The 26572-nt window shown below is 32.8% G+C and overlaps 1 protein-coding gene across 6 annotated transcripts; it reads left to right on the top strand.

Annotated features, from left to right (window-relative positions):
• Positions 1-4248: 4248 nt before the first annotated feature.
• Positions 4249-26235, top strand: LOC134275192 (sugar phosphate exchanger 3-like). 6 transcript variants are annotated; one of them, XM_062757447.1, is made up of 20 exons: positions 4249-4508; positions 5146-5260; positions 6558-6650; positions 8830-8861; positions 9121-9172; positions 11701-11846; positions 16332-16428; positions 16749-16833; positions 17117-17194; positions 18127-18162; positions 19566-19634; positions 20785-20832; positions 21366-21472; positions 22357-22498; positions 23008-23033; positions 23398-23470; positions 23776-23886; positions 24758-24852; positions 25083-25148; positions 25646-26235. In XM_062757447.1, the coding sequence occupies exons 1-20, from the start codon at positions 4456-4458 to the stop codon at positions 25787-25789; spliced, it is 1668 nt and encodes a 555-aa protein (XP_062613431.1). In that variant the 5' UTR covers positions 4249-4455; the 3' UTR covers positions 25790-26235. The 6 variants fall into 6 exon arrangements, with proteins under 6 accessions (XP_062613431.1, XP_062613432.1, XP_062613433.1 ...); XM_062757448.1 differs by having other exon boundaries at positions 20785-20805; positions 25646-26233; XM_062757449.1 differs by lacking the exon at positions 18127-18162 and having other exon boundaries at positions 25646-26233.
• Positions 26236-26572: the final 337 nt, after the last annotated feature.

The raw sequence follows: 26572 nt of genomic DNA, 5'->3' as shown, positions 1-26572 counted from the left end.
GGGACTGAAATAGAAAACACAGATTTTGATTCTTATGTTCCAACTTCATTTGACCATGTTGATTATCATTTGCCTGTTAGATCTAGTCATGATTCTTTTGTTAATAAGAGGGGAAGAGATCTTATTGATTTTTGTATATCCCATGATTTGCATTTTTTGAATGGGAGAACTGTTGGAGATTTAAGTGGAAAGTTTACGTGTTTTCAATACAATGGTAATAGTATCGTTGACTATTGTATAATATCAAATTCACTGTCAAACAACATTTTGTATTTTATGATTCATGATCATATACCAATTCTCTCAGACCATGCAAAATTAACATGCCAGATTAAAGCCAATTTTCAGGAGTTTGGCAAAGAAAATCATGTATCGAACTCGAACATATTAATTCCATCCTCTTATATATGGAATAAAGAATCTATTATACATTTTCAAGCCGCGCTGAATAATAATGAAGTGCAAACAATGATAAAAGAATATTTGGAAGATGATTTAAACATAATTAATTATAAATCTGTCCATCCTTCAAACAGCTCTTGTAACGAGCATAAATCTGGAAGTGATCATGCATTAATGAGATTTAATGATATTATTAAAACAGCATGCAACAAATCGTTAAAGACATCCCTTAAGGTTAAAGTAGGTGTGAAAAAAGACAAAATTTATAAAAATAAAAAATGGTTTGACTATGATTTACACAAGATGAAGTTAGAATTATTAAATAAAAGTAAATTGTATTCTAAATATCCTTTTGATCCGATTATAAGAGTTCTTTCTTCAAGTATCGTAAACATTATAATAAACAATGCAAATATAAACAAAGAGAATTTAAAGCAAGTATTATGAAAAATTTAGAGACATTGCATGCGAAGGATCCAAATTCATACTGGAAATTAATCAAAGAATTAAAAGAAGACAATGACGAACAAGACCCTTCAACAAGAATATCTCATGATAAATGGATATCTCATTTTTCAAACCTACTTTCAATAGATCAGAGGTTTACTCCACAAGACTTATACTTTAGAAATCTTTGTGATCAAAGTCAAAAGAGTAAAACCTTTTCACTCCTTGATTGTAGAATTACAGAAAAAGAGATAATTGATGCAGTAACTAAACTTAAAAATAACAAGTCAGCTGGCCTTGATGGAATTAAAAATGAAATGATTAAAGCTGGATTATCCCAAATAGTAGGATGTTTGTTAAAACTATTTAATATAATTCTTTCTACAGGAGTTTATCCCTCTGATTGGAAAATTGGGTACTTAAAACCATTATATAAATGTGATGATCCATGTGACACCTCAAATTACAGAGGATTAGCAATTATGTCTTGTCTCTCCAAAGTGTTCAATAGTATATTAAATGCAAGACTTCAAACTTACCTAGATGACCATAAAATTATCAATAAATGCCAAATAGGATTTCAACCCAAGGCTAGAACATCTGATCATATGTTTGTACTGAAAACACTAATTCAAAAATATAACTCCTCTAACTCAAAATTGTACACCTGTTTTATTGACTTTTCAAAAGCGTTTGATACAGTACTTCACTCGGCCTTATTATATAGACTATCTCAGATTGATATTAAAGGTCCTTTTTACTATGTCATTAAGAGCATGTATACCTCGAATAATTTACATATTCGAATTGGTAATAAACTTACTAAAAGCTTCATCCCTGAATTAGGGGTAAGGCAGGGGGATAATTTGAGTCCAAACTTGTTTAAAATCCTTATTAATGAACTACCAGATATGTTTAACAGTGAAGATGATCAAGTATATTTGAATAATGAACCTCTTAGTTGTCTTCTCTATGCTGATGATCTTGTTTTATTATCATCTTCTCCAAAAGGCCTACAGAATTGTTTGAACAAGCTGGCCACTTTTTGTTATAAATTTTGTCTTACTGTAAATTTGAAAAAACAAAAGTTGTAATCTTTTACAAAAATGCACGACTCACAAATTTACATTTTATATATAAAGGTCATGAAATTGAGTGTACATTGTCATATAAGTATCTAGGGGTTTTATTCAATGCATCTGGTTCATTTGCTCAATGTCAGTATGATTTATATAAGCGTGGTTTGAGGGCTTTCTTTAAATTGGTAAAATGTTTTGGTAATACCAAACCAAATGCAAATATCTTGTTACATCTTTTTGATCATACTGTAAAACCTGTTGTTTTATATGGAAGTGAGATCTGGGGCACTATAAACACAGAATCTGCAGTTGTTAAAAGGACAAATTATGAAATAGAAAATTCCTTTAAAAATTTATTTAGTGATAAACTACATATCAAAGCTCTAAAATATATTTGTGGGGTTCACAAGAAAGCTTCTAACCATGCTGTTATGGGTGAATTAGGCAGACATCCATTGTATATTGAAATCTTGTATAATTGTATCAAATATTTGCAACATATTTATAAATCAGATAGTACTTTACTAGCAAGTGCACTACAAGAAAATATAATATTGAATAATAATAGAAAGAGCTGTTGGTTGAGTAGTATTCATTTTATGCTGGAACAATTAGGAATATCCTGTGACAACATCTTGGCTAAAAACCTTCCATCAATAGTTTATAATGAACTAAATAGAAGATTTACTAATATATGGCAAAATAATTTATCAGAGTGTGTTAGAAATGAAAAAGGCAAACTTCGAACATATGGATTATACAAAACAAGACTAATAAAAGAAAAATATTTTTCTATGATATCAAAACCAGAAGGTTCTTAAATGTTTTACAAACTTCCGCATTAGTTCACATAAGCTTGAAATTGAAACTGGCAGAGACAGAAATGTGCCTGCCATGGATCGAAAGTGTAAACTTTGTGCTTCAGACTCTGTAGAAGATGAAATCCATTTTATATTTGAATGTTCAACTTATAAACTATATAGGCAAGTATTCATTAATCATATAAGTGAAGAAAATAAAAATTTCTCCTCACTTTCAAATAGAAATAAATTTATATGGCTAATGTCAAATGAAAGTAGTGATATAATAAATAGTTTTGCAGAATATATATTTAAATGTTACAATAAAAGATCCAATGTTGTCTCAGGATGTTCCTGAAAGTTGAGAATGATAATTTATAATATGCAGACAAGGTAGATATCCAATAAAATTTCTGCATGATGTGGCATAATGTTTGCGTTTGTGTACTTTTATCATATATTATACATATTCATTGTTGCATATGAATTCAACTATCATTTGGATCTCTTCCTCTCTTTAGCTTTATATTTTATTTATCATTGTTTATGTTGTATTTTTCTTGAATGCCCTTCATGGGCCCAAAATTGGAAATAAATGATATTCTATTCTATTCTATTCTACTTACTGCGTGGACCTCAGGGTCCACGCAATTATTTATTTTTGCATTTAGATATAAATATTGTTGAATATTCAGAATAAATGAAATAAATGCTGCTGAATGTGTTTTGTGTTCATTACAAACATTCAATTATTGTATCGAAAAAAAACTTGTACTTTATTCATTACATCTAAGCAAATTATTCTAAAATACAAATGTATAAGATTTTCCCAATCGGAAAATTTCAGAAAGTTATATTCTTTTTAAGTCAATCAGGCACTTAGTTACAGAGGGGCCGGGGGGGGGGGTTGTTCCCCCTACTATTTTCCAGACATAACTTTTTACTATATTGAAATGTTCATTGAAAGGCCGGTCCCCCCCCCCACACACACACACATACTTTCAAAATCGATGCTAAATCACTATAGATGAATTAATTTATTACTATTTTATCATAATTAAGTCCATTTGGGTCGCCAATTAAGGTCAGACGAGACGTTCCTCAAAATCTGTTTTGTATATCTTTGTAATGTATGAAAAATATTCAAAATTTTGATAACATTCTGATTTCTAAATCAGTTTCTAAACGTTTTTAAAAAATCCAAACACTTTAAAATTTGAAATTGGAAAATTATTTTTCTTCCCCAAAGGATTATATAAGAAAAACTACCCCTGATATCTTTCAGAAATGCCTGGTAAGGTACCTCAATTTTTTGTGAGTAAACATGTTAAAGTAGCTATACTTCTATGACAAACTCTTAGAAAAATTTATCTATTATTAAGGAACGTCTCGTCTGTCCTTAAGTCCATTTGGGTTCGTTTGGGTTCATTTGGGTCCATTTGGGTAAATCTGCCAGTCTAACATAAGAACTCTTCAATGTAAGAGTCGCTTTTTGTATAACTTCCTGTTTTTATTTCTCTTTGAGTCATAAGACACTTTCACGATTTATTTTAAAATTACGATGGTCAGAAGCTAAAAATGAAATAAGAAAAGCAACTAGGATTTTATAGATTATCATTTTTTAATCGCTTAATTATTTACACCAGTGTATGTAAACATACAGGGCCTTATAATGCCGTTTGAATGTGAAAAAAACTGAGTGTATTTTCATTTGAAGTTTGCTTAATATGACGAAGTATACTCATCACCATGTTGCAGTGTTTCTGCTTACATTTTTAAGGTATCGTACATGTATATTTATTTTAAAAAGCCGCACATTTGATTTCTTGGGGGTATGAAGGAAGTAATGAGCTGATGAACTAGAAAGGACCGATACAATCAGCATATTTAAGCATTAGTTTGAATTACCTGATTGTACAGGTCCAGTACAATTTACAATTTAAGTCTTTATTCAGCTAGTAGGCTTATTGAGCTACTCAGAATAGCTTGATTTAGCTTTTTTCATACTTTTTTCTTAAATGTGAAATTACCTCAGGTAGATTCGAGATCACATGACGAAAACAATCCCTTATTTTTACTGCACCATTTGCCAAGGGTTCATGAGGAGAGTACTGAAAAGCATATCCGAATCCTTTGATTAGTGAATATGTAAAATATAAATGTCAAATAATATATATCAATAATACTGATTAAAATGAAATTTCCCCAGAAGTAATTATTGGTTTTCTGTAATCATTGATTGGATTTAAGAACCAAGGAATTGTGATAAGATAAAAGACACGGCAATTTGTCTAATTAATGATAAGCTTTTTTGTTATCTAATTCTACATGTTCTTGAATTGGGTTTTATTACTTATATTAGTTTTTAAAAGGTATTCAGTAATAGATATTTTAACTGTATGCATACATTATTTCAGCTACGCATTCTTTCATGCAACAAGGAAAACATTCAGTAATGTTAAATCTACAATATCTGATGAGTGGAGTCCATCTTATCACAACAACACCATTAACTTCACCAGGCCTGACAGGGTTAGTAAAGTGTAACTTGGCACTTCCAGATGTTGTTCTGTATTCTTAAATCTTGCCTAATTCAATTTGTCTTTGAAATGTTGTATGATACAGAATTCTGTCTATAGTATATTTTTACACTGTGTGTTTACAGATGTAAGTGTTGGCCATGGTCAAAGACCTAGAGTTTTAGTTGTAAACAGGATCAGTGCTCGAGCTGTGATTCGCCATTGTCGCCAATTGCGAATTTTTTTCAAAAGTGGCGAAAAGAAATTCGTAAGTGGCGAAAATGATATTTTTTTAGATGTACCATGTACAAAATTTGTGTAGTCCTAGTAATAGCTCCTTTGTTTATTCAATGTACACAGATAAGTCCCTTTGTTTACTTAATGCAGTAGAGGTGTGAAAACTGAAACCTACGTGTAGGAAATCATGTCTAGCTTGAACGAACACAGCTGACTAGGTAATTAGCCTGGAGCAATAAAGGGTTACAAAATTGCTTGAAATAATATAATTTGGATTAAACAAGGGGGGATATAGTGTTATTAGGAGATGAAGTTAGTAAATAAAAGATTTTTATCAACAAAATCTGGATCTATGTAGATAGGTTTTTTTTAACCGAAAATAGGGGAACATGACGAAAATTGTAAAGAATGGCTTCAAATTTTACCTATTAAAAATTGAAAAATATGCACATTATACCATAAACTGACAAAGAGTGAAAAAGGTATTGGTTTGGAAACAAAATTATCTTACTAGTAAATTACACTGAAATATTTTCAAATATATGAGCTTGCATAAACCCAGCAAGTGTTCAAGTTGTTTAAATTAAAAGTCAAGTTTTAAACCTAATTTTCATTTACTTTTTAATTATACTTCTTTCCTCATTTTTCTTAATTAATATAATGATGAAAATTTCCATTTTTAAAAAATGTCATACAAATGTATATGTTTTCTAGGTCTGTAGCCAAACCCCCCCCCATCCCCTTCCCAGGCAAAAAAAAAATATACACAAGAGGACATTTTCTGTTAAGAGTTGACTGATATCAATTCAATATCAAATTAATTTTATAATTCCAACATTTTTTTTAAATGGTTACTATCATAGGTACAATTTTAAATCAATGTCTGTGATAAAAAAAAAAAAAAAAATTGAATAACATAAAGTGCATTGCATTGTCGAGAACTCAGATGTAAGTATGCTTTTCCTTTTGTCGCAGAAAGTGGCGAAAAATATTTTCGGTCCAGTGGGAGCCCTGATTACAGGATTTACACATGTATAATATATTAGATGAAATGAGTATCTTTCCCCCCTCAGATTTGGAACACCCGTCATTTGTTTGACACAAGAAAAGATGCGGAACCATACTTAGGAATTCTAGATGCTGTGTTCATGATTTCATATGCTGTGGTAATTTTTTTTTTAATTTTACTTTCGTAGACTGAAATTTTTTCAATGCATTTTTAGGTTACCTGAGTCACTCAGGTGACCTATTCTATCTGTTTTTGTCCGTCGTCGTTCATCGGCAACTTGACGGCAAGCTGTCATAAACTTTTAAACATTTTCAGCTTCTTTTCTATAGCTAGAGCCAATGAGCCAATTTCAACCCATTTTTGCATATAACATCTATGGGTGAAGGGGAACAAAAATTATGAAATTCATGGCCCCTGCCCCCCTGGGGGCTGAGGGGCAAGGCCAGAACCACTTAAATTAATGCAATCTTTAAAAATCTTCTTTGTTACCCCTGGACATCAGGCAGTCAAACTGTTGGCATGATTATAATAAGCATTGAGTCCTCTACCAAAATTGTGATTTCATGGCCCCAGGGTCAGGGGCTCTAATGCTAGGGCTAGACTATATAGGTTATATATTGAAAATACATAAATTCTTTGAAAATCTTCTTCTCTGCTCCTGGGTATTAAGCAAACAAAGTTAATGTATAGTTATGATGAGCAAGAGTATCTCTTCCAAAATTGTGAATTTCATGACCCCAGGGTCAGGGGTTCTGGAGTTAGGACGAGGATATATAGATTATATTGTGAAAATGCATTATTTCTTTGAAAATCTTCTTTTCTGCTCCTGGGCATTAAATAAACTAACCAAGTACATAGTTATGTTGAATAAGGCTGTCTCTATTTTGAATTTCATGGCCCCAGGGTCAGGGATTCTGGTGTTAGGATGGGGTACTATTTATTATACAGTGAAAATGCATAAATTCTTTGAATATTTTCTTCTCTACTTTCTGGGTATTAAATAATCTAACCAAGTACAAAGTTATGATTAGCAGGAATGTCTTTTCCAAAATGAATTTCATGACCCCAGGGTCAGGGGTTCTGGAGTTAGGACGAGGATATATAGATTATATTGTGAAAATGCATTATTTCTTTGAAAATCTTCTTTTCTGCTCCTGGGCATTAAATAAACTAACCAAGTACATAGTTATGATGAGCAAGAGTGCGACAACCAAAATTGTGAATTTTATGGCCCCAGGGTCAGGGATTCTGGTGTTAGGATGGGGTACTATTGATTATACAGTGAAAATGCATAAATTCTTTGAATATTTTCTTTTCTACTTTCTGGGTATTAAATAATCTAACCAAGTACAAAGTTATGATTAGCAGGAATGTCTTTTCCAAAATGAATTTCATGGCCCCTGGGTCGGGAGTTCTGGTGTTAGGACGGGGATCTATTGATTATATAGTGAAAATGCATAAATTCTTTGAAAATCTATTCCTTTGCTCGTAGATATTATGCCAGTGATCTAAGTACATATTTTTGATGAAGAAAGGTTCCTTTTCCAAACTGATTAATTTCAGGGCCCCTGGGTCAGGGGTACTTGGGGGGTCACGGGTGGGGGTGGGGTACTTAGTCTGAAAGTAAATCAGTGCTTTGAAATCTGCTCTTTGGTATTAATCAATCATTTATGATGAAATAAAATTTATGATAAAATTTGAAATATGGGCTCTAGGGTTAGTGGTTCCTGTAGGGCAGTGTTCACAACTGGTGCATGGTTATAAAGTGGAAATGCATTTTCTCTTTGTTACTCTGATCTACCTCTGGGTATTAAGTAACCAAAGATAGCATGTTAAGTGTATAATTATGATAAACAATGGTACCTCTTTCAAAATTGTGAATTTCATGGCTTTTTGTTTAAAACACGAACCAAATTCAATTGCTGGAAAAATGTTACCCGGTACATGATACTCAGGTGACCTATAAGGCCTGTCGGCCTCTTGTTAAATTAAAATACACAGCCACATATAATACAACTCCTGTATAAAAACATTCAATATTGTTTTCAACAGTAACTGTATGATTCTGGAAAATTTCTGAGGAGCAATGCTTAATACTAATTACTGTTCTCTAGCTGCCTTTTACATGCACAGAAAATTGCTTGGGATCTGCAAGGCATTTCATTTTACTCTAGACATTATACAATTACAGACTCTTTTGGTGTTGAATATGGTTCTGTTATTCACCAGAAAAATATCAATATTGATTGAGGTGAAGCCTCATGTTCTCTTATTTCTTTAAACATTCATTTAATATGGTATGTTATATAATTTATCCCCTGGCTATATCTTTGTAGGGTCTCTATATAAGTGGAATGATTGGAGATAGGTAAGTTTATACACAAGAATAAATTGCTCAGAGATATCATCATAATATATTTGCATACATGGACGGAAAAATAAACAATGAACGTCTCAATTTGTACGGAGTACATATGAAACTTGAATATCCACATGATCAAGGTCTTATAGAATTAATTTACCGGTATTGGATTCAAGCCATTTTTTTCTAAAATAGATTTTACTAAAATTGTACTTTCAAATTCATGGAAGGGAAATTGATGTGAGTGACTTTGATCCATTTTTAGATTCAACATGCGGTTGGTGCTCTCTTTTGGAATGTGTTCATCAGCAGTCACAGTAAGATTACGTTAAATTCATCAATATCTATTACAATTTTTTGAAGTCAACTATTCATAATTGCTATCCATTTTCTCTTATCGGTGTGAAATACTGATGCTTAACTTTTGAATCTACTATGTTCAGAGTTTTTTTTTAAGTTGGACAACAGATTTCTACCAATTTTAATAGACAGAATGCCAATATATTTATGTATTTAATGACTTTAAGTTAGCACACTTATTGAAAGCATAAAATAATTTTTACAAACTTCTATAATAAAACAAATACACTGATATAGCCAAGAAAATGATTTTTATTGGGTCATTTTGCTTTCAAAATCTATGCATATAATATACCGATAACAACAAGTTATAAGCTTCTCACCTTATTGTGAAAATCCCCACCCCATTCCCTTTTCCAGGGCATGCATGTAATCAAATATTTTAAAAATCCCTTTTATTAAAGCCTTTACTTTGAATCTTCTATGAGAAAAATCATACCCTCTTTCTGACTGAATTTCATACACTTGCCTTACCATTTTTTTAGCTGACATTTTTCGATGACAAAAGTATTCTATTGATTTTTAGCTCACCTGAGCCGAAGGCTCAAGTGAGCTTTTCTGATCAAAATTTGTCAGTTGTCTGTCGTTGTCGTAGTCGTTGTCGTTGTCGTCTTCGTTGTCGTAAACTTTTAACATTTTCATCTTCTTCTCAAGAACCACTGGGCCAATTTTAACCAAACTTGGCACAAAGTATCCTTGGGTGAAGGGGAATCAAGTTTGTTCAAATGAAGGGCCACGCCCTTTTCCAAGGGGAGATAATTATGAATTAGAGAAAAATTAATGGCATTTTTAAAAAATCTTCTTCTCAAGAACCACTGGGCCAGGAAAGGTGAAACTTATGTGGAATCATCCTCAGGTAGTGTAGATTCAAGTTTGTTTAAATCATAACCCCGGGGGCAAGGGTGGGGCCAAAATGGCTAGGGCTGTATCAATATATCGATATATCGATACGTATCGATATTCAAGAAAAATATCGTATCGAAAAGTAACTTCCAATACGTATCGGACAGACATTTTTTCTTCAAATTCTGTTTAAAAGATGGGAATTTCAAACACCAAAGATTCTATTTTATTTTTTGAATTAAAACCTTCAATAATTGTATAATTTTTAAGGAAATAACAGTTTTTATAATTGTCACAAAATACAAAGAAAATTTTTTTTTAACATGTTGATTTTACTGTTATCAAAACTTTTAATTGAAGTGTTATTTTTAAAGACAATGAGACAAGAACTTTAAAATGGGTAATAAAACACTTAACTGATATGAAATGTATGCATTAAAATGATTTAGAAGCCTTTTCTGATGGACTTGTTTCAGAATCCAATATATCGCATATCGCTTTAAAAAATCTTGTATCGTATCGTATCGAAATTTTTGGCTCAATACACAGCCCTAAAAATGGCCGACCCAAGTTTTACATAGGAATATATAGGAAAAATCTTTAAAAATCTTCTTCTCCAGAACCACTGGGCCAGGAAAGATGAAACTCATGTGGAATCATCCTCAGGTAGTGTAGATTCAAGTTTGTTCAAATGATGACCCCCGGGGCAAGGGAGGGGCCAAAATGGCCGACCCAAGTTTTACATAGGAATATATAGGAAAAATCTTTAAAAATCTTCTTCTCAAGAACCACTGGGCCAGGAAAGATGAAACTCATGTGGAATCATCCTCAGGTAGTGTAGATTCAAGTTTGTTCAAATCATGACCCCAGGGGCTAGGATGGGGCCAAAATGGCTGACCTAAGTTTTACATAGGAATATATAGGACAATATCTTTAAAAATCTTCTTCTCAAGAACCACTGGGCCAGGAAAGATGAAACTCATGTGGAATCATCCTCAGGTAGTGCAGATTCAAATTTGTTCAAATGATGACCCCCGGGGCTAGGATGGGGCCAAAATGGCCGACCCAAGTTTAACATAGGAATATATATAGGAAAAATCCTTAAAAAATCTTCTTCTCCAGAACCACTGGGCCAGGAAAGATGAAATTCATGTGGAATCATCCTCAGGTAGTGTAGATTCAAATTTGTTCAAATGATGACCCCCAGGGCTAGGGTGGGGCCAAAATGGCCGACCTAAGTTTTACATAGGAATATATAGGAAAAATCTTTAAAAATCTTCTTCTCCAGAACCACTGGGCCAGGAAAGACGAAAATCATGTGGAATCATCCTCAGGTAGTGTAGATTCAAGTTTGTTCAAATCATGACCCCTGGGGCTAGGGAGGGGCCAAAATGGCCCACCCAAGCTTTACATAGGGATATATCTGGAAACCTTTTAAAATCTTCTTTTCAAGCACTTCAAAGCTATGATTAGTGTTATTTATGTGGAATCATCCTCAGATAGTGTAGATTCTAGTTTGTTCAAATGATGAACGCCTGGGGGGGGTTAAATTCAAGCCCACTGTGCTCAGGTGAGTGCTGTGGCCCCTGGGCCTCTTGTTTAATGAATGTTGTATATAACAATGTACATGTATATGAAATAGGTGTTTCTCTTTGGAGTGGTATTTGAGTGGGCACACTTCTACAACAAATACGTCTACGTGATCGTCTGGATTCTGAATGGCCTGCTACAGTCCATGGGTTGGCCAACGGTGGTAGCCATCATGGGAAACTGGTTTGGAAAATATAGGTATATCATGTCTTTTTTAATGTCATGTTAGATTAGTATATTTAAGGTCTTCCGTTTCCAACGGAAGACCTTCTACTGATTCTGTTGGTAAAGATTATTATTCTTTTTTTTTCTTCTACTTCCTAGACCCCAACTTTGAAGCCTCATATCTCACTCATTTCTCAATTGATTTCGCTCAAATTTTCAGAGGTACTAGAAGTTACTAAACTCTATCAGAATGCTGTCTAAAATTTCAAGAAGTCACTTCCGGTTTTGAGTTATTTCCCTTTAAAGGAAAATTTATAGGCTTTCGTTTCCAGACAAAGGCTCAGAGACGGCTAAAGCTGAAGCAGAAATTCTACTGATTTTAGATAATAGAAGGATTGAAGTTGTGCACATCGGTTTTTGTTTTTCGATTTCTTTATTCAAAATGGCGCTATATAGGGGTCAAAAATTAGAACGCTTAAAAGAGCCAAAAATTACTCATATTTTGCTTTTTATCTTCTAAACTAAAAATATTTTGTTAAAATATATAGAACATAATTTGTGCAGAATTAGAAGATCTTTCAAATGATATCTCGGAAAAAGGGCTGACCCCTAAATTTAGGGATCTAGAGGGGCCAAAAGTTTTTCCAGATATCTCAAAAAGTATTGAGAATTTGTTATACATCAAAGAAGCAAAGTTGTTGAAAATCTCGGGTAAAATCTACTGATATCATCAAAATATGTCCTTTGACGTCACTTCCGGTCAAACCGGAAGTAGTTTGAAAGTACATATTTTTGCCGTTTTTGACATGTTTGGGGGAAATATTTGTCACTGGAAGCATATTAAACTTAATTTTCCGTCCATCGACGTCACTTCCGGTCAAACAGGAAGTAGCAGAAATAGCTTACTTTTGCAATTTTCAACATAGATTTGGAAGATTTAAATCATTAGAGACATAATTTCTCTCTTTTTTTAAAATAAAAGTTACTTCCGGTCAAACAGGACGGAAGACCTACTCGTTGCTTTGCAATGAGCTTTGCTCTAGTTTTAAACAATTTTTATGCCCCCCTTCAAAGAAGGGAGGGCATATTACTTTGCTGCTGTCTGTCAGTCAGTCTGTTGGTCCATGTAGTTTCTGTTCATTTTCTTCACAACCATGACAACTGTTGCACATACTGTAATGAAATTAGGTATACAAATTTTTTAGCTAAATACCTAGGCAAATTCTGTTTTGGGTATGATTGCACCATTTTTAGCTCTTCTGAGCCCAAGGCTCAAAGAGCTAATGCTATGGCCATTTGTGCGGTGTGCGTCGTGCGGTGTGCGTTAACTTTTCAGAATATGGGCCATAACTCAAGAACCCCTTGGCCAATCATTGTCAAATTTGTCACAGGGTATCCTTGGCCCAAGGGCTACCTTTTATACTAAAACAAGGGTTGGGACCCTAAAACAAGGGGAGATAATCAGGAAAATGAAACCGAAAGTACTGGTTGCTAAAAAATCTTCTTCTCCAGAACCACATGGCAGATTTTCACCAAACTTACATACAAGGGTCAGGATATGTTGAAGATTAAAAATTGTTCAAGGCATGACCCTGGGGCAAAGGGCGTGGTCTCAAGGTCACTTCAAAGTTAACCAAAATTTTCACTTAATAAAAACGTTGATATTTTGCTTACTATAAAGACTAGGATCATCAAATCTTATAGGTTGATGCATCTTAGGACTTCACATCATGTTAACACAAAAGTAGGTCACGGTGACCTACTTTTTAAATTTTATGGGCTTTTGTTTTCAAATTGATTTGGAGGCATATTTTGGACACTTTAAGGCTTATGATCATCAAACTTTGTCAGTTGATGCATCTAAGGACCTTGAACAAGGTCAACTTATAAGTAGGTCACCATGACCTACGTTTTGAATTTTATAGCTCATCTTTTCTAAAACATTTAATTCCATTATTTCAGACACTGAGAGGTCTAGAATCACCAAATCTTGTAAGTTGATGCATCTTGAGGCCTTAAAACACTGTGACCTACTTTTTGAATTTTGCAGGCATTTGTTTTCAAATTGTTTAAAAGGCATATTTTGAATACTTTCAGACCTATGACCATCAAACTTTGTCAGTTGATGCATCTTCGGTCTTTGGAAAATGTTGACTAAAAAGTAGGTTACGGTGACCTACTTTTGACATTTTATGGCTTTATTTAAGTATCTTTGGTACTTTTTGGCTTAGAATCATCAAACTTTGTCAGTTGATACAACTTGGGTTTTCGGAGAATGTCAACCAAAAAGTAGGTCACTGTGACCTAGTTTTGACATTTTATGGCCATATTCAAGTATCTTAGGTACTTTTTGAATTAGAATCATCAAACTTTGTCAGTTGATGCAACTTGGGTTTTCGGAACATATTGTCCATAAAATAGGTCACTGTGACCTAGTTTTGAATTGTATGGCTATATTTAAGTATCCTGGGTACTTATTGGCCTAGAATTGTCAAACGTTGTCAGTTGAGGCATCTTGGGTGTTTGGAGAATGTTGACCAAAAAGTAGGTCATGGTAACCTACTTTTGACATTTTATGGCTATATTTAAGTATCTTAGGTTCTTTTTGGCTTAGAATCATCAAACTTTGTCAGTTGATGCAACTTGGGTTTTCTGAGAATGTCAACCAAAACGTAGGTTACTGTGACCTAGTTTTGACATTTTATGGCTATATTTAAGTGTCTTAGGTACTTTTTGGTTTAGAATTATCAAACATTGTCAGTTGAGGCATCATGGGTTTTTGGAGAATGTCGACCAAAAAGTAGGTCTTAGTGACCTACTTTTGATTATCTCAGATACTTATTGGCTTAGAATCATCAAACATTGACAGTTGATGCATCTTGGGTGTTCGGAAAAGGTCACGGTGACCTACTTTTGACATTTTATGGCTTTATTTTAGTATTTCTGGTACTCATTGGCTTAGAATCATCAAACTCTGATAGTTGATGCATCTTGGGTTTTTGGAGAATTTCAACTATAAGAAGGTCATAGTGACCTACTTTTGAATATATGACATACATACTGGCTTAGAACCATCAATCTTTGTCAATTAATGCATCTTGAGTCATCAGAAGTTTCAATCAAAAAGTAGGTCACCATGACCTACTTATGGTATTCTATAGCTATACTGAAATATCTTCAGTCCTAACTGGCAAAGAATCATCAAACTTTGTCAGTTCATGCATCTTAGGATACTTAGAGTTAAAGGCTTCAAATAGAAGTGATAGATTGTACAATTTATCAGAAGAGCGATTCAAGGCCCATGGGCCTCTTGTTATCAGAGTTATGCCCCTTGGATTTAGAAAAATTCCAATTATTTGCAGTTTCCGTTCATTTTCTTCGCAGAGGTTGCACATATTGAAATGAAATTTGATACACAGATTTATCAGCTGAGTGTCTAGTTCAAGTTCTGTTTTGGGTACAATCGCACCATTTTTGTCAGAGTTATGCCCCTTGGACTTGGAAAAATTCCAATTTGGGGAAGGGGGCATATTAAGTGTTTTACAAAAATCTTTTGTTTGTTACTGCAGAAATTCAGAATTATCAAATGTCTGTATAAATTTTAATATTGACACAACTGTATGAGAATAATAAAGCTCTTTTCTGTCCTAGCTCCTTAGATATACAGTAAAACTTGTTTAGTACCAACATGGATATAGCAAATTTTCCAATTGCCAATGTTATTTTTGCGTATAACAGAAAATGCTTTAAAAAAAAATCAGGTAAAAATGGTATACATATACCACAAAGTGCAAAATATGGGACAAAATCTTAAAAGATTTTTTTTAATAATGATCGAAGCATGATGATTTATAAAATTTTGGTTAATTTTTTTTGTTACATTAATTTTACATGCAACAGAGAGTAATGAAGTTGATTAAGCTGATATTTTAATGTCGTCAAACTTTCCTAAATCATTGAAATGTGTAATATCTTACAATATTTCCATTTTAAATTTTTTTCTCTGTGATACCTCTTTGAAAGTTAGCAGAGTTAATTTCTTGATAATTCCACCAGAATGTAAATTAGGCAGGTCGATAGGTCAGGAGCTAAGGAGGCCTAATATGCATGCAATTCTCGTTAGCATCTGTCTCTGTGTCTGACACTGAGGAGGCCAAATATTCATGTAATCTCATGTGGCTGTCTTTGTGTTTGATGTTAGTGGGTGAGGATTATTGAAATTGGCATGAGAGTCTTTGTGTAATTCAAATCTATTAGTCTATATTTTTAAAATCTAAATGTACAATTTTATTTCACAATGAAATGGAAATATAAGGAATCACTGTCTAGTTAGTATAGTATGCCAGGGACATCAACGATAGTGGGAAACATGGGATAATTTATGCATAATGGGCTTCGCCCGTTATGCAAATTATCCCATGTTTCCCACTATCGTTGATGCCCTGGCATACTACACTAACTAGACAGTGATTCCTTAAATAGAGTATTGATTCATCTTTAATATTTTCTGACTTTCAGTCGTGGTCTGGTACTGGGTCTTTGGAGTGCCTGTGCGTCTGTTGGTAATATTATTGGGGCGTTTCTGGTGTCTGGAGTACTGGATTACGGATATGATGTAAGAAAAAAAAACATTCATTAGACTGAAAAATGTATTATAACTATACAAGAATCAGGCACTGAAAATTAAGTTTAATATTCCCCATTGACTGATCAGCATAATAATAACTTAATAATGTATTTTAAGCAAACCCATTAAATGTATTTGTTAATGGACAAAAACATTATAAAGGGTGCTAAAAAATGATTACCATGAAGTAAAATAAGTACATTTAGTAAATGTATTTAATGGCTTTGATTTTCAGTATTACATTTGCTATAAAATTGCTGTGTGTAATATCATTACACCATTTTGAATCTGACCTTGACCTATTATAGTATGCTTTCCTGGTGACATCATCTGTTCTGTTTGCTGGGGGAGTGGTCAATTTTTTCGGTCTTGTCAGCACCCCTAAGGAAGTAGGTATGTACATTTTCACCCCTGAATCTCCCAAAAGTTCAGTGACAGGTAATATAATCAGTCTGTCTGACCTCTAGAACCTTTCAAAAAAACCTCACACCTGGCTAGTCCACCTTCATAATCTATATCTCTTTATCTTTATTTTTAGTGAAAGGTAGAGTTATTGTGTATTTCTGCAAATTTTGAATGCAACCCTACAGAATAAATACAGCATTATCACCTTTCTAACATGTTTATGCAAATAAAAATGTCTCAATACATGTTGTGTATATATATACTATTTCAGGACTTATGCTCCCTGATGAGGATGCTACCATTCATCCAAGAGAGTACTCGGTCTGTGTTAATGGGTCGGATGGAGATGGTAAATTTGAATACCTTTAACATTAGATACACTTGTACATGAAACATATGGAGATAACGAACAGTTCTCAAGATCAAAAGTCCATAAAACAATACAAAATAGGAGCAGAGCAAACATGGACCTCCAAAACATCAAAGGTGGGATCAGGTGCCACAATTAAAAAAGATGTCAGCCAGGGGTCTTTGGCAAATGACTAAGTTGAGACAACTCATAAAATGAATAGTTTGTGATTCCAAGCATGGGGGTGTAAGTATTTATGTCATTTGTCGAGAACATTTGATTAAAGCAGAGATGTAGAAATGCATGTTTATCAATCGGCAATTTTAAGGTCTTTTTTAAATCTTGACATAAAGAGAATTTTTTTTTCCCTAAATATTTTTTTACCCCTCGCTTGAAAAGTGGGGATTTATAGAGATGGGGATGTCAATATAAATTTGTGCATTATCAATTATTTTATGAACGGTGGATTAAATGTCCTTTTTGATGTATGCTAATTAATCACAGTTAAATTGCTCTTAACAGTAAACAATTTTTATGCGCCTGATTGTGCTACTATATAAGCCATTCGAGTACTATGCTTTGAAACGTATATAATTATTTGTCACTAGGGGTGCAAATTTGCTTTTAAAGTGCCAGAAAAGCAAACCATGTTTAGTATGCTTTTTTTTTTTTGTATTTTGATGCATGAATCTGTAAAATACAACTAAAACTTAAAATTTCATTGAATTAATTCCCTTTTTTACATGTATGTTGAATTCCCATATTTTTTCTCTTTACAAATGTCAAACTTTGAAATTTTTTTCATAAGCATGATTGTAACAAATTTCTTTTGCCTTCATCATTTTCATCTTTATTCTTTTTCCAAGTCTTCTTGATGCAATATGCAAGTGACATTGCCATGCTATAGCAGGAACTTTGAACATTATTTTCAGAACCCATTAATTTGCCCCATGTTTTATGCAACCAAGGTATAGTGTATATTCACATATAACAACAATGTTGATGTGAGCATGCTTTAATGTTTTAAGTTTCAAATCCCCAAATATAACACAAATATTGCTTTATTCATTCATTTGCTTACCTTTATTAAGAAGATAAACTGGAAACATCTTTGTACAAGGCATTTTTGATTTGTTTTAATATACTATATACTCGGTAATTCTTAGTTTCTGTGAATTGAACACCATGGAAATATATTCATTCTTTCCTTTTCTAATATTTCTTTTTAAGCTCATCGGGATAATTCAGAGGATCCTTAACTCTCTTATAAAATTGTGAAATGTTAGAGTGTCATCCATCTGTCTTCGATGAATTGTGTGTCTGTCTAAAAAAAATACAAAAATGATTTCTTTTACAGCTTCCGTTAAAATTTTTATAGACTAATTTTTTATTTAATTTTTTGGGGGGAGGGAAGTGGGGGGGGGGGGGTTATTTGTTTCCAAATTTTATGAATGTGTTGGAGCTAGCTATTACTAAAGATTGACTATGCTTGTTCTGATCTATGTTAGATCAATATTATTGCTCTTCTTAAGGGAATTCAAAAAGCTTCATCAGACATGAGAAAAAGAATATTACCGGTAGTAAATAGGAAATTTTGTGTGATATTAAACTTACTAGTTATAATGTTGACATTAAAACAATATGTGTTCTTGACTGTTTACAGAAATGAACAGTCACTGTACATGGCTTACAAAATGCTTTCTTTTACAGCTTTAATTGAAATTGAATATTAGCAGCTTAAATTGAGTTTCCTGAAGTTAAACATTTTTGTTTGATTTGAAACCTGCTTTATTGACCCTAAATAATGACTTGCACAGCAAATAACATGGAATGTTCTCTTTTTGCAATAATATTTTCCTTTTGCTCAAAAATGCACATTAAATGCATGTTAATCAAAATGTAAATTGCTTTTATTTTGTTATAATTATAAAAGAAAGGTTTTGTTTGATGGAGAGAGTTTCCATATTAATTAAGATTTATATCTCAGTTAAAACATGCCTACCCTTCAGAGTTCAGTTATAGTCTCTGGGTCATTCAAATGTTACTTTTTTATCAAATGGGTTACAGACATTATATACATGTATATATTTCTTATTTGAAAGTACATGTTCAAAAGAGACCAAATATTTTTAAAAATTATATCTGTCTTTTGTGACATCTAAGAATCGTGATAGATACTCAGCTATCAGAAAACGTTCAACAGAAAATGCATTTTTAAAAGAACTCATTACATTCAATATTGTACTAAGTCTTTACAAAATAATAAATTTTTTCTGTCTTTGATATCAAAAAAGGGGACAGTGATTACTTTATGATAGACATTATTCTAATTCTAAGCACTCCTATAAATTTAAACTTATTTTATTTGTAGAACATTTGATTGAAGATGATGACACATCGACACATGGGGCTGTAAACAGAGCAGAAAGTGATGAAGATGGTATTGTTGTTATTATATATTAAGTGTCATGTGTTAGATTTTAATGCGTGTTAGAACAAAAGCATCCAAACTAGGTCAATTGAAATGAAAACTATTTGTGCATATGTTAAGCTTTTGCATTACTTGCATGATGCAATTTATATATTTTATTATATAGCTAATAAATAGTCTTTAATATAATACTACCAAACATCTAGAGAATTTTAGCGTTCAATATCTTGACGTTTTCTTGAATGCTGAGTTTGAATTGCGTATAAGAGTATGCCCGAAACATTCCATATATGAGCGTTCAATATTGAACGCCCTGTTGTAAACAAAAAAGTCGTCTGGTCAAATTCTCAGACCTTATTTAAAGAAATAAAGAAAGGAAGTTGCATCTAGGTAAGATGTGTTTATTTTTACACAAAAATGAAATTATATATTAAAAATTTAGTACGTATTAGACCCATTAGAACCTAAATAAGCAAATCATAACGCTCGGTAGGGTCATCGGAATGATGCGATATTGAACATGCACTTAGAGGACAGGCATTAATTTGAATACCGATACTAAAAAATCATTAATTTGAGTTTTTTAGTTGGAATGATTATTATAAATTATGAGGAAATGTTTTAGCTATATAATAAAGGAGTTATTGAACTTATATTGGTGAATATTGGCACTCGTTGGCTATACAAATGGACTTGCAAGCTCGTGCATTTGTACAGCAAACTTGTGCCAATATTCACCAATATAAGTGCAATAACCCTATAATACGTAATGCTATTTTAACATCAAAATGTTGAATGGATAATTTATAAGATATGTCCATGTAGCATTATATCATATGAAATAGAATTAAATTTGCATTGTTGATTGATATGAGTAAATCTCAACAAAAATAATAATTAAGTCCCCTCATTTAGAAAAGAGATGTGGAAACTGAACTAGTGGTATTTTGAACTCAATACTTTGAAGTTAACTCCGGGGATATAGTTAATTACTTTATTTTAGCATGGTCTATCCTCCTTGTCTATAAAGTATGATTTATAATGACCTTTAAAACCTTGCAAGACAATTATATAATCTGACACTGTGATAAAATGGGCTTATTTGTAAAAAAAAAAAATGGTTTAATTATTAAAGTCTAAAGTGTTTTGTACAATTCAGACACAGAATTTTCTTCTCAAGGTATGGAAGTTACAAAAATAGTATCAGGTGATTGAATATTTTATCTACAATATGCATAACAATGGATATATTTCTTCAGTTGTAGATACATGTATTGCTTTTAATTAATCGATGTTATACAAGTTATGAGTTTGCATGCCTTTTGTTGTGGCTATGCAGAAAACTTGATTGTCCTGCATGGTAGACTGACTGTACTGTCTGAATCCTATCTGAATAACGATTTCAGATTTCATTTGTACAGCATGAATTGATTACAAGTGTGCACTGCATGAAACAATTACTTTTTCCAACTGCACATCTTCTGCCACTCATTTTTCAGTCTCTTCTGTCATGTATCACATGACCAAGTATTTATTCACTAAAACTTTTATTCATGATTCCTCAGCTGAAGTCCATCTCAACATTTCATTTTTGTAAATGGGGAAACATTCTTCATAAAACTACTATAAAAAAGATTAGTTCATGAACTTCAAATGATGTCAACGATTTTAAAACTGTAGATATTTGGATATATGTGAGCTAGTGAGCCATTGTTATACATTCTGATTTTGATTTCCTAGCTCCACTCCTTAAATCCACTGAGAAAGCAATCAACACCTCCAGCTCTGAGGATAGACCAGCAGCCATAGGCTTCTGTAGTGCCTTACGTCTACCAGGGGTAGCATTAGTAAGTTTCTTGTTTATATAGTGACATTCTTTTTTTATATTCAAATGTTTTATGTTCAAATAAATTGGCTGAAACCTAAATAAACACAAAATACGTCAGAACAATAGGTCCTTGTGCACTCTTCTCTTCTTCAAAATGGTGACCATGTTCATGTAGTGACGTCACAGGATATGCGCCCAAAACAGCGCATTTCAAAACCGTTCAGGTATGAAACTGAGTTTTCTGGCATTATCTCCGCTATATAAAGTGGACGGATTTTAATGAAATTTTTTTAGATATTATTTTTTAAAGAATTCTTTAACATGATAAAACATGGAGTTGCATTGCATATATCCATTAATCATTTATAAATCAAATTTTGAATTTGTTCTTTTGTTTGGTCCTCCCCCTGACTTATTATTATGTAGATGATGCATGTGAATATTGAAATATTTGTTCTTGAGCAAAAGGCTCAAGTGAGTTTTTCTGAATGAAACTCTGTTACAGTAAAACTCGTTTAGAATAGGAACACAGATATTGCAAATTCATGAATATAGCAAAGTTATCTTAGATCCCCAGCTATATAGATTTAATAATGACCAATGAAAAAAATGTTATGTTTAAAGCTCAAGTCTATGAACATACATTTTACTTTTCATTTAAATCATCAAAAAGATCTTTCATCATGCTCATGTTCCACCCTCTGCCTGAATCTTATATGGAACAGTACTTATACATATATAATGAATTAGGTATAAAGCAGTTATTTTTTAGGTCCCAGTGACTTTATTATAACCAGCAAGTTTAACTGTATTATCATTGTAAACTGTTCACATCTTCACCAGCCAGTAGGCATATTTGAACTAAACTTGAAAACTAATACTAGTGCTCTTTATTTTTTTCAGTATGCCTTAGCCTATGCCTGTTTAAAGCTAGTCAACTACTCCTTTTTCTTCTGGCTGCCCTACTACCTCCACAATAAGTACAGGTGGAAAGAGACAGTGGCTGACGATATATCTATCTGGTATGACGTGGGGGGAATCATAGGTGAGTAGAGCATGTTTCTTGTACACCCTCACCCCAACCTTTTGATCAGTAGAGCATATTTTTGTACACCCCACCCCAACCCTTTGATCAGTAGAGCATGTTTCTTGTACACCCTCACCCCATCCTTTTGATCAGTAGAGCATATTTTTGTACACCCCACCCCAACCCTTTGATCAGTAGAGCATGTTTTTTGTACACCCCACCCCAACCTTTTGATCAGTAGAGCATATTTTTGTACACCCCACCCCAGCCCTTTGCTCAGTAGAGAATGTTTTTTAGCCCCATCCCAACCCTTTGATCAGTAGAGCATATTTTTTAGCCCCACTCCCACATAGCTGATGATATATCTCTCTAGTATGACGTGAGTGGAATCAGTGATGAGCAGAAAGAAATATTCAAGATAATAAAAACCCTCCAGCATGTTTTATATTGCTATTTATTCATCCAATCACGTTGTGAATTGTTTAGGGGACGTTTGTTTTGACCAAAATATACATTTTATTTTTCAGGTGGAACAATATTTGGTTTTATATCTGTAAGTTGAAAATAAAAATCATTATTGATTTTTCTCCTTGAATAAGTAAAATTGGTTACCCTAATGAAATTCCATTAACTAAAATTCAAATAAATTTTTTGTGACATTCCTGATTCAATACTTCATACTAAATGTATGTGAAATAAAAATACTTTTCAATGCTAAGGAAAATTTTATAAGCTCACAGAAGTTAATTGATCTGTTTTGAACTGCATTACAAGCCTGTTTTTCCTTGTACAAATTCCAGATAGCTAGGAGATATATAGTTTTACTGATCTAGTTCTGAATGACTTACTTCAATCTTCTTTTTAGCAATATTGTAATGAAAAAAATAACCTACCTGGGTAATAATTTCTGATTGTAGGACAGATTCCAGCATAGGAGTGTTATAGTTATACCAATGCTGATCCTAGGCATTCCAGCTCTGTTTATCTATAGTATGTAACATGATGTTCACTTATTTTTAATTTGTCTGTTCATAACTTCCATCTTGTCTGACATAAAACATTGAAATCAAGTGTAATAAGAAGGTCAAAGTTATGGAATTCTGTTTTTGTATAGACAACAAGCAGTATTTAAGTATGGAATTATGAAACAACAAATTTATTTTCACTGCTAAACCTAGGTCATCATTCTGATTTACGCAACCTACTTATCAAGGGAAGATTGTTTCAAATCCTTCAGTACTACAAAATTTTTTACTAGATTAAATGTATATTTTTGTATTTCCCCTTTACAACAGATTCCGATTTAAGCAATACCTTGACCATGAACGGTCTGTTGATGGCGGTAGTGGGATTTTTTATTGGGGGCGTGGCTAACCTAGTCAGTGCGGCAATCTCTGCAGATCTTGGTGAGTTTAATAGCTGTACATAAAGAAAACCTTTGAGAATTGTCAAAAAGGCATAGTTATTGAATTTCATTGCATCCAATTTAAACAGTTCTCTATGTAAATTAAAACTTTCAAAGATCTTAACTAGAGTATAGACAGTTAAGTACTGTAGAACACTAAATTTTCGCGACACGTTATTTTCGCGAGATAGTCATTGACTCTTTATTAGCGAGACATAATTTTCACGAATTATTGTTTTTTTCTCTATATAATTGTAGGGAATACTTTTAAACGCGAGAATGAAATTTTCATGAGCTCATTGTCTCGCGTAATTACGCGAAAATAAAGTTCTCGCGAATAAAATGTGATTTACAGTACAGTGGACCTTCAGATATCCGGACCCCAGATATCCGGATGCTTCAGTATCCGGACGCTTTTTCGTTGGCACGGAATTTTTAAATGTTATATTGTTTTGTTTAGCTGCTGATTCAGGTATCCAGACACTTCACATATCCGGACAAATTGACTAGGAACCAAAGCGTCCGGATAAATGAGGCTCCACTGTATTTGCAAAAATAAAGATTTAATTATTAGACGATGTTATTGTTAAATTACATAGTTATTCTATAATATCTGAATCATGAGAATACTTAGGTGAAACAGATCTCTATAGATACTTGCAGAAATTATTTCCATTCACTATACATGTATAAATAAAAAATTCAAAAGCCAGTTTTATTGCTGTCTTTAGTACATATGTATTTATATTGTTTTATTCATCTTAGTTGTACAAGTGTACTTTTCAGTTTTCTCATGAAAAAGGACATGAATAAACACACCTTTTCAATGTTTTACTTGAATAAACTCACCTTTTCAATATTTTGTTAAACAGGAAAGCAGGGACCAGTTCAGGGAAACAGCGAGGCCTTAGCTACAGTGACGGGTATAATTGATGGAACAGGAAGTGTCGGGGCTGCCATTGGACAGGTTAGAATTAGGTGTTATGCAACAGTGAAAAGTTGATGTGACATTTCTTAGTTCTTTCTGAAATTGATTTTTTGTATATTTGTCATAAATGTTTCCTTGATGTATTACAACTTTTGTAATAGAGGCAGATTTAGTCAGTCAGTCTGGAGAGGGCAGGTAAAGAAGTTCTTCTTAAAGATGGCTATGTCCAAAATAATTCCTCTTTCTCATCATGGTTTTTGTCATTTCAGATTCTGGTACCTCTGATACAGGATGGTTTGGGATGGAGATCAGTGTTTTATCTGTTTATGTTGATGGTAAGTGATCGATACTGTGCTGAAAAATAATTGTGTGTCTCCTTGAATTGTAGCAATTGTAATACCAGGTGACTTTTGAAAAATGATCCAAGAAAGAGAAGCTCAATTGTTAACCTAATACATGTCAAGAGCACATGTATGTGTAGATTTACTGATTACATCAAGATACTTCATTATATTTGTATTCTATTTGTTGAATTTTTATTCTGGTGAACAAATTTCAATGGGTATTAATTAAAGATAGAATGATTTCTTAATTTCTCTCTCACATATCCAACTACTCACCCTCCAGTTTTGATTTGATTTCAGTTAAACTTGGATGGTACAAATTTAGAAAACAAAAAGATACATGTCTCTGTAAATGTTAAAGAAATTTATTTAAAGCGTATGTGCAACATTTATTCCAATTATAACAAAAAACTGTTAACAAGGAGAGCAACAGACTTGGCCAAGACTCCTGATTCATTAATTTTTCACTTTCTCTTTTTTTAATGCAGACACTTCTGACTGCCCTGTGTATTCTGCCTTTGTTTGTGAGTGAAGTGAGAGACCTGTACTCCAAGAGGAAAATCAAGTATTCATGGTTCACAGGGGCCTCTGTCTCTAACAGGAATGAGGACACTGAGGAATTGTTCAACTGACCTTGACCTATTTACAGACTGACCTTGGCACACTTAATGTGATCATAACTTGGTCTATCTACACTTTTGGTATGACCAATTGTTTTATGCATCAGCTAGCTTTTAAGAACCACACAAAGTACATAATATACTGTATGACAGTATTGAAAGGTGTCTAAAGAATGTACATTTGTTTTTGTCTTCCTGTCCGATATACTGGGCATTTGTATATACACGTAAGAAAGAGATTAACATTGCAGTTACTATTTGTGATATTTAGTTATTTACATCATCCTGAATACGATAACTTACATTAGAGAACTCTATTTCTAGACTACGCAGCCTGAATATTTACCAGTTGTTATATGGGATGCATATTATAGACCATGATGTCAAATTGTACATGTAGTATAATAGTCCATCAGATTCTATAGAACTGTTTTTCTTCATTAGATTATTTTTCTGAAAATATAACTTTTTTTCATTTTTCATTTTTTTAAAAGTATATTCTGTGGTGTAATACAGCTTTTAAGTATTCTAGTCATTTTTGTGTTGAATTTTCATTTCTATATATTATATAACATTTTATCAGCTATTTTATTGCTTATAATATTTTACACATTAAAACTTATGGGGAAATCTGGTTAGTCATTTTTATCAGAATTTTTAAGTCTTAAGTGTATGTTTGTTTTAACTTAATAGATTTAAAATAGTAACGTACATGCTAGGATTTTACTTTTCAAATTAATCAAACACATTTTTTTTCCAGTTTTGTAGTTGATGTGATTGATTGAACATATTTTA

The sequence above is a fragment of the Saccostrea cucullata genome, unplaced genomic scaffold, assembly GCF_032062105.1.
Source record: "Saccostrea cucullata isolate Sc308-1 unplaced genomic scaffold, CSIRO_AGI_Scuc_v1 ctg189, whole genome shotgun sequence".
NCBI classification, from domain to species: domain Eukaryota; kingdom Metazoa; phylum Mollusca; class Bivalvia; order Ostreida; family Ostreidae; genus Saccostrea; species Saccostrea cuccullata.
The sequence above is the reverse complement of the archived record's forward strand: the minus strand, read 5'-3'. Positions and strand labels throughout refer to the sequence as shown.

Bases quoted from the DNA above. Each gene is read 5' to 3' on its own strand.
- LOC134275192 (XM_062757447.1), top strand. From the start codon at position 4,456: ATGACGAAGTATACTCATCACCATGTTGCAGTGTTTCTGCTTACATTT. The intron at 4,509-5,145 runs GTATCGTACATG...ACATTATTTCAG, and splicing joins TTTCTGCTTACATTTTTAAG to CTACGCATTCTTTCATGCAA. The intron at 23,471-23,775 runs GTATGTAACATG...CCTTTACAACAG, and splicing joins TCCAGCTCTGTTTATCTATA to ATTCCGATTTAAGCAATACC.